Here is a 12,261-nt window from a genome sequence, read left to right on the forward strand (position 1 = left end):
TGTATGTATGGTATGTATGCATGTATGTATGTATGTATGTATGTATGTATGTATGTATAAAAACTGACCAAGTCCACAGGAAGACAAAAGTAAATATATTCCACGAAGCCCAAAAAAATTAAAATATAAAGATATTGCAAACTCTTCAAAATTGAAATAAAATTGATGACAGTGGTAAAAAATGGTTAAATCCTTCAATGACAAAGTCTTATATAAACTACATTCTTTAAAATTGGGTTGGAACATCATAATAAAGGATGCATTCCATGTAAACCTAATATTATATAACCTGACTTAGTTCAGTCAGATCTTCAACATGAAAGGAGAGGATCTGGTAAAGAAAAGAAACAAAATATCCAACCTAGTAATGCCAGAATAAAACTTTCCCAAAAATTAGAAAATGTGACTTGACCAACTGCACTCCTCCTCAGAGAGTACTGTGGACTGTAAGTGCTCCCTCACTCGGGGAAAAAAACTGACCCAAACATCTGTGAGGAGAGTGGATCTGTTAGTTAGATAAGATGATATAATATGCCACTGTCAAGTTGAGATGACATGGATAACTAAACTGATGTTTCAGACATGCCTCCTATATTGGTATCTATTTACAAAGTTTTAATTTATAATAAGAAGTTAAGCTTACAAAAGAATATGGTTTGAATGAATGTAGACAGCATTTGTGGATAATTTTGTAGATCATTAGAAGTATACCTAGTTCTGCTTCTATAAATCTGGAAGGAATTGCTTTCTGTCCATAACATAATTTTACAAAACCGTCACAAGCGTCATGCTAGAGTCTTACTAAAGAAGACTCCATTAGTTGTCTATTATGACAGGATGGAAGGCACAATGGCCTATCAGGTCCCCCTGAGACTGATGGCAATAATTTGACTCCATTAGTTCTCTATTATGACAGGAGGGAAGGCACAATGGCCTATCAGGTCCCCCTGAGACTGCAGAGAAACATTCAAAATTCTGTCTTTGTGTTTTGTTTATCATGAATGCCTTGTCGAAATACCTCTCAATCTGAAATGGTCTCCTTTATATAATGCCAGTCATTTTTATATAACCATGAACCGTAAGCATTATTTAAAGCAACCTCACTCTATATCTGAAAATGTTTATAGTTATTGAGCATTGTAAAATTATATCACAAATATTGAATACAAGACTGTAAAATAACAAAAAGCCTGTACATAGCACATTCCATAAGAAATATATTTTTACAACAATGTGACAGAATCTCAAGTGTGTGTTGATTTAATATGCAAAACCATGATTGAAGCTCTTATTAAAACAATACACCACTTACTGAAAATAGCTTAAAGAATATAAGTTGGTTCTTCATTATGAGACCTCAAAAAAATCATGGTCCCTGATATAATATGGATGTGGTTCTAGTGTTAGATTATTTGTTTTATATTTCTACTGTACTTAATTTATTTCGCTTAAAATTAGTTAACAAAAATGAGAACCCCAAACAATTTGATTTCACGCACATTATATGCTGTCATAATACCATTCTGAATACATACTCATTATTAAAGAGCCTTAACTTGCCATATACTCCTGTATCAGGCTGCCTTGCCTATTACAAGGTACACTATTATAGTTTGGTACCCCTGTATCACGGTTCCTTGCCTATTACAAGGTACACTATTATAGTTTGGTACCCCTGTATTATGGTTCCTTGGCTATTACAAGGTATACTATTACAGTTTGGTACCCCTGTATCATGGTTCCTTGGCTATTACAAGGTACACTATTATAGTTTGGTACCCCTGTATCATGGTTCCTTGGCTATTACAAGGTACACTATTACAGTTTGGTACCCCTGTATCACGGTTCCTTGCCTATTACAAGGTACACTATTATAGTTGGGTATCCCTGTATCATGGTTCCTTGGCTATTACAAGGTACGCTATTATAGTTGGGTATCCCTGTATCATGGCTCCTTGCCTATTATAAGGTACACTATTACAGTTTGGTACCCCTGTATCACGTTCCTTGCCTATTACAAGGTACACTATTATAGTTGGGTATCCCTGTATCATGGTTCCTTGGCTATTACAAGGTACACTATTATAGGTTAGCGTTAGGACTGGTCCATTTGGTGTCAGGATAATGTGACTGGGTGGGACATGTTGCTACATGTCTATGGCGTGATACCTCAGTGCTTGACATCAGTATAAACTTACACAATGCAGACATCATAGCAATATGACGAAAATTGTTAAAGCTACATTAAAATTCCCCACGCACCTGAAGTATCAAATTGTCTTGTCTACAACAAGATATGGTATACAGGTCCTTCCTTGGAAATATTTTTCTTTGTGTCATGAAATTTGCCAAATTTAAAAATTTGGAGCCACTTTTCAGCCATAGGAGTCATTTTAAGCCATGATGCAGGGATTTAAATATATATGTAATATTGGCCCTATTTTTAATCTATATAAATATGACAATAAAAGTTTTTACATGTTTTTATTACATTTCATAGCATAAGAATAATTATAATAAATGTAACAATACTATTATATACACATGAAGTTCAATGTATAGCATATGAAAAGCAAGAATGAATAAGAATGTTTCTTGATAACTGATAATACAAAATACTGTTTGTCTTTATGAACAATGTAACTGACGCTTCACTAATATCCACCTCATTTTTTTCCCAGACTATTTCTTAAATTCCAAAATTCTCAACACTGGGCCCATTCAGAAATTCTTGTTAAATTTTTCAGAGTAGATATACCGATAGAATTTCGTAAGTTCATTTTGATCAGATTCTGGCGACTGAACTCCCTCTCAGTCTGCAGTAGAAATAGAAGCAATAATGATGAAAATAATTTGAAATCGTACTTTGTATATTCAAAATATGACTCCTATTGGTTAAATCAAGCTATCGTTCCTATCCAAAGCTATCATGTCTTATTACCTCTTTTTATAAGGAAACAAAATAATAACAAAAATTACTTACCATGTCTTCATTTGCCTTTGAGGCTGGTGTTGAAAGGGAGATTAAGTTCAGTATTTGCATACAATAAAATTGTTACATGTCAGTTTACTAGTTTAATCGTGTTGATCCTTTACAGTCAATGACTGGCATCCTTGTAGCGGCATCCTATGTTACTCAGTTAAGTTCAGACTGCAAAAACGTTATCTAAGTAAAAAATCTCTAAAACACTAAGCAGTCCCAAGTTCATTTCACACTCCCAGTTTGCAATAAAAATAATTTTACAACATGTGCAAATGACACCGAATCTTTTAGCCAACCTGTTCAACAATAAAATATATCCCCCAGTCTTTCCTTATTTCCTACTAATCACATTTAACTGTTTCTCAAAACCAACTGACAGCTTGCAGTTAGCTGCAATCGTGTTTGATTAACGTCTTATTCCTCATCTACCGACATGATCCACTGACTGCTGCAGATAGTGCAAACAGGTATTAAGTGGCCCAAGTCATTTGAATCAATGAAAAATTAAAAATTTACTTTATAAAAATATGTCGCCAGCAACTTTCACCAGTCAGTCAAAAATAGCACCACTTTCACAATTCTTACACATTTGGTGACAAATGCGAAGCCAAATGGAGGCCCTTTTACACCTTGCATCAAGTTGCCTTGGTGTACACTGTTATGATTCAATAAAGAACCTCACATTAAGAGACTTCTGTTATATTTATTTAAGTCTTTGTATAAATTTCATATCAGTCAGACTTGCCAGCCCTAACAAGATTGTCATAGTGAGGCATTTTATTATTTTTCTTTAAGTTTGACCAGTGTCCAGTAAAGAGTAACAAAATAGCATGTACTGCTATTGTCAAGTTGTATTTAATATGTTCAGTATTCCAAACTGATGCCTTGCCTATAAAGATTACGTCAATCTGAAAAGTTTGTAAAGTGCACATACACCTTATTTACCTCTAGAACAGTTGCACAAACTTTAGTTCCAAACCCCATTTAGCTCAATGGCTTGTTCCTATCTTTCAACTTAAATTCTTGGAATTTTGTTCATTTCACATTACGACGGCAATCTTATCTCCTGCCACATGACACACTCAAATCAACATGTGATGTCCAATAAATATAACTTCATCCCTTCCTACTTTTATTCAGAGCAATCCAACTGTTCCTTTTAATTCTTCTGTACTGGTTATTAAAAATTTTTAAGAAGCTTATTTTTTTATTTCGTCCTTAACACGTATTGCTAGCTGGAAGTCATTAAAAAACATTCTATAATCAATAGTTTGATCATACCGATGCTTCACATGGAAAAATATGTGCAGTTTAATGCATCTTAGGCTCTACTGTACAGTTAGTCTGGTTCTCTATTTCCACTAAAGCTAACATAAAACCCAGATCCAAATCAAGCAAGGACGAGCCATTTATCCAGATTTTACCGCAACAATCACATTCCGTACATTTTCCTTTCATTCCATAAATCCGTATTTTAAGGGTCATTTTTGTAAGACCTATGGCAAAAGCACAAGGGTTGGCAGGTATATATCAGTGGGATGCTAAAGTAAGATTTTTTTATGTATCTTACTTAGCTACTGGATCCAAGTGTTTCGGCCATTCAATTCTCCCATCCAAAATCTTCTCGTAAATTGCAAATGGCTGTTCATCAAAAAATGGTGGATACCTGCAATGGAAAAATAATTATGACTTTTGAGGGAATTTCTGATGGTGAGACTATTCAGTTTTAATTTTCATGGTGAGACTGTATTCATTCAGTGTTAATTTCCATGGTGAGATTATTCAGTTTTAATTTTAATGGTGACACTATATTCGTTTAGTATTAATTTTCATTGTGAGACTATCCATTCAGTATCAATTTCCATGGTGAATCTGTATCCATTGAGTGTTAAGTTCCATGGTTAGTCTATTAAGTTGCAATTTTCATGGTGTGACTATTTATTCAGCATTAATTTCCAAGGTGATGTTGTACCTATTCAGTGTTAATTTCCAAGGTGAGGTTGTACCCATTCAGTGTTAATTTCCAAGGTGAGTTTGTACCCATTCAGTGTTAATTTTCATGATGAGACTATTCAGTTTTAATTTTCATGGTGTGACTATATTCATTCACTGTTAATTCCCATGGTGAGACTGTATCCATTCATTTTTTATTTCCATGGTGAGAATGTATCCAATGAGTGTTAATTTCCATGGGAAGAAATTTCAGTTTTAATTTTCAAGGTGAGACTATGTCAATTGAGTGTTAATTTCCACGGTAAGACTGTTCAGTTTTAATTTTCATGGTGTGACTGTATTCGTTCAGTGTTAATTTTCATGGTAAGACTGTATCCATTTGGTGTTAATTTCCATGGTAAGACTATTCAGTTTTAATTTTCATGGTGTGACTGTATTCATTCAGAGTTAATTTCCATGGTAAGACTATTCAGTTTTAATTTTCATGGTGTGACTGTATTCATTCAGAGTTAATTTCCACTGTAAGACTATTCAGTTTTAATTTTCATGATTTGACTGTATTCATTCAGAGTTAATTTCCACTGTAAGACGATTCAGTTTTAATTTTCATGATGTGACTGTATTCATTCAGTTTTAATTTTCATGTTGAGACTATATTCATTCAGTGTTTATTTTCAAGGACTTCAAATCTGTGCTACAAACCATGAATTTTGAGATTTTAAGAAAAGGGATCTAATGTCAAAAGAGAACTGGACCACTCATCTCTAAGTGACATATTAACCAAAAGCAATTAAAATGACTTTATGAAAACTAAAATTTTATTCCCATGAAAATCACACATTTTATCATCTTTGTAGAACTGTCAATCAATATATTACTAATGAAGCAGTCATCTTCATTGAATGACCTGTTTCACTTGAAGGTATTTAATAAAAAAGACATCTCCACTGAAATACCTGTTTCACTTGCACGTATTTCATTTAAAAAAAGTCTACATAAATGTCTGTCACTTAATCACAAAACAGATCTGTCTGCAGAACTATCTTTGTCCCAGATTTTTATGAAATATACAAGTCTCAACAACCAAGAAATGTCTCCCTGTTATTTAATGAGACAGATATCTCTGCAGAATTATATCAGTATCACTAACTTTATAAAATAATAGTAAGCACCTCTGCCAATTTGTTTAAATTTAACTTACCCAACCAACATTTCGTATATAAGAATACCAAGTGACCACCAGTCGACAGCCTTATTGTAGCCTTTACTCTGAATGATTTCTGGGGCCAGATATTCGGGGGTACCACACAATGTCCATGTTCTATCCACACAAAAAAAGAATGTTAATTAATAGTGGTTTTGGAAATTCAAAGTTGCACCAGAAAAACAACACTACATTTATGTACACATCAGATTCTGTGACAAACTGAAACTTCAACACTAGATATTAATATTATTGACTATATTGTTAGTGCCAGAAAAGTGATACTGATGTCTCAATAGATATCTGCTTTAGCACACCATAAAATATATGTATGTGGTTTTATATATGCGTGAGAAAGAAAAAAAAAACTTTTCTTATCTTAATAACTATATTTACTGTTTGTATACAAGAAAGCTGCTCACTGTGACCCACTCACAATTACCCATGGTCATGCATTTTTAGACCTGTGTATATTAAATGATAGGTTATAACAAGGCTTGCCTGGAATATCTAAAATGGCTTTAGATCTAGCACTATAGGTTTCAAGTGTTGTTATGACTTTTGTCCATAAATATAGGTGAGTTAAGTCAACAGGTGATGTTGATTCCTTGAGGTGAACAAACTTAAAGTTGGTCATGTTCTATACACCTAATTATTAGCACATTAATTATGATATCATGCTGATGTTTTGTCATCCTAATTTTTACAAATAGAATACAGTAGAACCTGTCTTGAAAGATTATGCTTTCTAAACAAAAGAGGCCAAAGCTGGCCTGAGCTCAGCCTAATACATGTACATGCATCAATATGCATGAGCACAGTTGGTCAAAACCTCTAGGGCAGTAGGATCCTTTCTTTCCAAATTTCTTTTCAAATGTCTTCCAATGCTGTAGAGAGCATATGTTATGAAAACGACTGTTTCACAGTTTCTCTAGTTTTTATACCTTCATTCATATTTGATGGCACTATCATTTGTCTAATCTTGAAAGCCCTCTATGCCAGACTGCTTTGGTGGCCTGAGTGGTTAGAGTGTCTACCTTGGATGCAGGAAGTCGCAGGTTTGAGCCCCCTTCAAGTCATACCAAAGACTTATTTTAAAAAAATGTTACTTGCAGCTGCCTCGCTTGGTGCTCAACATTAAGAGGTTAGTGTTAGGACTGGATGGCCTTGTGTCAGGATAATGTGATTGGGTGGGACATCATGCTACATGTCTGCGGCATGATTGCTAGACATCACTATAAACTGCCACTCTGCAGACATTATAGCAATATGACAGGAAAATTGTTTAAAATAAGCTAAAAATCCAAATCAAACACACACTCTATGCCAGGATGCTCTCTGTCAAAGTTGGTCAATTTCTGTTCAGTAGTTTTTTGTATAAATAAAGCTGAGACAATCTTATTTCCACTTTTAGTAATTTCAGACATATTTGAATCAACATAATTTCTATTAATGTACAAGGACTTTAAGCTGGGGTGTTTTTGGTCAAATTCTGTTAGGTAGTTTTTACAAGGTGTGATGTTTTCTATTATAAACACCAGCCAGTAGCTTCTTCCCAGGGTTTTCCCAGGTTCTTCCTCCACCATTAATACTGGCCACCATGTATAGCCTATTGTGTGCTGAAAAATGGCGTTAAACCCTACAACAACAACAACAACTATTATAAACACCAGTTGTATTCTATGGTAAATGGCATCATTTCTAACAGCTGAAAATCCCCTCATGCCAAGATGCTGCTGAATTTATTCAAATTTTTTTGAGACATGTGTGTGAAATAATTCAAAGGATTTTCTATTTTTAATACTGGTGTCCATATTTAATGGCAAAATGGTATCATTTATAAAATTTGAAAATTCTTAATACCAGAATGTTTTCAGTAAAAATCTGATCCAAATTCTGTTAAGCATTTTCTGAGATAAAAACACTTACTTTTTTGTGGTCATGGTGACCATGGGTCAGCATCATGTGTAAAAATTAAAAGGCCATTAGTCCATGATGCTTTCTGTCAGCATCATGTGTAAAAATTAAAAGGCCATTAGTCCATGATGCTTTCTGTCAGCTCAGTGGCCTTTGAGAGATTATTGAATTCTTTCTATTTTTAGTAATAGCAGCCAAATCTAGTCACAGAATTGAAACAGATATTTTAAAAAAAAGAAAGCCCTCTTGGTCAGGATGTTTTGTTTTTCAAATATGGTCAAATTCTGTTGAGCAAATGTTTTAGAAGACATCATTTAAACGAAATGGTGCCCATGTCTGATAGTGGATCAGCATCGTTTGATTAAAATGGAAAGACTTTCAGGCAAAGATACTTTCAATCAAATTTGATCAAAATCTGTTTAACTGGGTTTTTGTTAACATGTATTTTAAAGGTTTTTCTATATTTTTTTTATAATGGTTGCCATATCTGAAAGTAAAGCAGCATAATTTGAACAAATCTGAAACTCCTTTATGCCAAAATGCTTCTGTCAAATTCTATCAGTCTTTTGAAATGTTTTCCTAGAAGTTGCACAAATATTTTTTTCTGTTTTTTTCTGAGTTTTGGAGTGCCAAAATAATGAGATTCGCTTGCACACTGTCATAACCATTCACTCATTATAATAAAAGCTACAGTACTGATGTTTCTGATAGGGGCATGCAGACCATTGATAGGGGAATGCAGACCATTGATAGGGGAATGCAGACCATTGATAAGGGCATGTAAACCATTGATAGGGGCATGCAGGCTATTGATAGGGGAATGCAGACCATTGATAGGGGCATGCAGACCATTGATAAGGGCATGTAAACCATTGATAGGGGCATGCAGACTATTGATAGGGGAATGCAGACCATTGATAGGGGCATGTAGACCATTGACAGGGAAATGCAGGCCATTGATAAGGGCATGCAGACCATTGATAAGGGCATGTAAACCATTGATAGGGGCATGCAGATTATTGATAGGGGCAATGCAAACCATTGATAGGGGCATGCAAACCATTGATAGGGGCATGCAGACCATTGATAGGGGCATGTAAATCATTGATAGGGGCATGCAGACCATTGATAAGGGCATGTAAACCATTGATAGGGGCATGCAGACCATTGATAAGGGCATGCAGACCATTGATAAGGGCATGCAGACCATTGATAGGGCCATGTAGACCATTGATAGGGGCATGCAAACCATTGATAGGGGCATGCAGACCATTGATAGAGGCATGCAGACCATTGATAAGGGCATGCAGACCATATGGGAAAATATATAAGTGTCACTTCATTTTTTTGGGCATTTACTTCTGGGAAATAATGCTACATAATTCCATGGAGACTTTCTAAAAATATACAACATATGAGAAAATTCTTGACTGCTTTATGGCAATTTCCATTTCTTCTTTCTTTTTTGCCAAATATTAGACAGACCTCCTGACAATCAGAAGAGTTCAAAGAATATTTGTCAAAATGTCTTCCAAGACTAAATATAGAAAAAATCTAAGGAAATTAATGCTATTATTTAATACTTTCGTGTGCTCAAACTTAAATTTTATCTTTTTATAAATTATGCAAAATCTATTTTTTTCAAATTGTGGAGCATTTCTTAATACTGTGTAATTTCATGCAAGATGTATTAACAATTTTCCCCTTTATAATAATAATAATAATAATAATAATAATAATAATAATAATAATTTTATTATTATTATTTTTATTATTATTATTATTATTATTATTATTATTATTATTGTTGTTGTTGAGAGTAGCTTTAAAGTGGGGCAAAAGGCCCTGCTCATGTAGCTTACTCTTAAGATAATGTACACAAAAAGTGTCAACAAAGTGTGCCATTATCTTCTGGGTGTGCTTCATTATGGAAATTATGGAAAGAAATGAAGAGATTAAAATAAGATTTTTCTGTAACATTCATCAAAGCTTATTTGCTTGGTCATGGATCATTTTCAATTTATAACAATATAAATAAAATACTTCATCTAACTCTGAAACTTTACCATACACAGGTAAAGAACCTGCATGAGACACAATGTCACATCTCTATGACATCACTCACAACATATACATTGGTTGACCCTGGGTGTCCAGATGCCAAGTACACATTCTATGATATTTCGGAGAGTGCCCACTTCAACAAGATTTGATCTCAGTAACAACAAACATGGCACGTCACTGATGCTACACCACTTTTGTTTTTGCCTAATACTGCTTCTGAGCACAGAAGCTTCACATTAAACAGTGTTAACATTTTTATTTCTGGATTGTACAATGTATATAATAAAGATTTTTATACACTGGCTATGATCCAGAAAAAAAATGCAAACACTGTCTAACATCAAGTTCTTTTACATCAAATGTATTGTGAGTCCTCAACCCAAGAACCATATTTGTAAATAATATTCTTGATGTTAGGGAGAGAAGAACGATGAAAATGTTCTTGTGTCAAGAACCAACTCATTTGAAGTCATCCATTACGTCCATCAAGCTTAAGTTACCTCCCTTTAGCTGGATAATGTGACCGCAACAATGAATAAATGTGATGGTAAAATGGCACCTGGAAAAAACAACGTGCACATGGACAACACACTCAGTTCTGACTGCATTCACTGCAATCTTTACTCCAGAATGACTTTTGTGTCAAATATGAAGATTTTGCTTAATAGTGGAGGAAAAATAGTAATTCTTTACTCGCAGTTATGGAGCACATGGCTGATGAAGTTACAAGGTAGCATGTATCAGACATCACAGTATAGGTGCCATATATAGTCTGGTTCTTCTTCCCTCATTTATAATTGGATTTCAATCTGTGATAAGAGAAGTAAGGTAGGATCCAGTCAACATACTTTTGTACTAATGCAATGAGAAGACAAAGATTTAGATGAACCAGGAATCAAAATGGGCCTAATGGCAGCAATATATTCTGAAAAAGTCTTGCTGTGAGGTGCATATTTGCTCAATACTAGGTTTTACATATTTTGCATTACAATTATTATTACTGTATGCTATTAATGTTGTTGCTTTTCTATGTTGTTATTATCACACAATAATCTTCCCTTTAACTTTATACCATGCAGTCTAAATTCTCTGCCAACCATTTTTTTCCCACTCTGCTTAGTCTTATTCAATCAGTCCTATCTATCACCCTCAGACAAATTGGCTTTTGTTCTACAGACCCAGTTTCACAGCCAAGAAAGTGAGTAAGTGCATACAGTTCTTCTGACAGATGACTTCATCAAACTTCCCATCATTTTGCCTAACTGTTCCAGAAAGAGCACACAGTATATGTACCAAATTTAATAATTAAAAAACATACAGAGACATCCACTTCAAATTCTAACTACTGAGTATACATTTGGCTGAAGGGTAAATCAGCGCAATTCTGGTTACTGGTATATAGTGCTGAGACATTTATGCATCCCAAAAAGGCATGTACAACTAAAGAAAATGGCAACAATGGTAAAATCATTAAAAGAAAAAGTAAAATTTTAACTGAAGTTTTTTTTATATTAAAAAAAGAAAGCTATCATTGCAGGAAGGCCATCTCAGAATCAAAAGGTTGTCTCTATACAACTGATGCATGTAAATACGTGTGCTCTCAAAAAAAAAATGTCAATTAATTGGTCTAACCTGGATATAAGTTTACAGGTGGAGAAAAAGAGAGCCACAACACTGTGTTCAAAAGTTTTTAATAACAACTTTGTTCATGAAAGTAAACTGCCCTGCTTTTAGGAAGCAGCCACCACCTTTAGTATTTGGAAATTCCAATTCAAGCCCACATCACTAGACCTAGTCCTCCCACCCTGCATGACATAATACAACTAATGGAGGCAGTAACCATGGCTAGCATGCCAGACTCATGACCAAAAGGGTATGAGTCTGAATCATATCTATGGATCTGACAAGATCAAAAGCCAAAGTATATCCCACAGCAAGCCACTTAACTCCAATGCCTCAACATTAAATAACTTACTTGAGTTGCTGTGTCATAAAACACCAATGTCAAACACATTATTACAGTTTATTTTCTAACAAGTCTACTTGTCTTGATGTGTCATGAATCACCAAATTTCGAACACCTTATTATTAGAGTATTTTCAGACAGTCTTCCAAGCAGCTATGATGAATAGTTAAAACA

At 34.3% G+C, this 12,261-nt stretch overlaps 1 protein-coding gene across 2 annotated transcripts in view; it reads right to left on the bottom strand.

Annotated features, from left to right (window-relative positions):
* The window catches only part of LOC149798940 (cAMP-dependent protein kinase catalytic subunit 3-like), a 155,543-nt gene that overhangs the window by 46,739 nt on the left and 96,543 nt on the right, over positions 1-12,261 (bottom strand). For both annotated transcript variants that reach the window (XM_089957855.1, XM_089957856.1), the window contains exons 4-5: positions 6,138-6,257; positions 4,554-4,649 (exon numbers count right to left, since the gene is read on the bottom strand). In XM_089957855.1, the coding sequence (XP_089813981.1) occupies positions 4,554-4,649; positions 6,138-6,257 (216 nt within the window). The remainder of the gene's footprint in view (positions 1-4,553; positions 4,650-6,137; positions 6,258-12,261) is intronic.

This window comes from Sinohyriopsis cumingii, chromosome 5 (genome assembly GCF_028554795.1).
Source record: "Sinohyriopsis cumingii isolate HCF-2022 chromosome 5, ASM2855479v2, whole genome shotgun sequence".
NCBI classification, from domain to species: Eukaryota; Metazoa; Mollusca; class Bivalvia; order Unionida; family Unionidae; genus Sinohyriopsis; species Sinohyriopsis cumingii.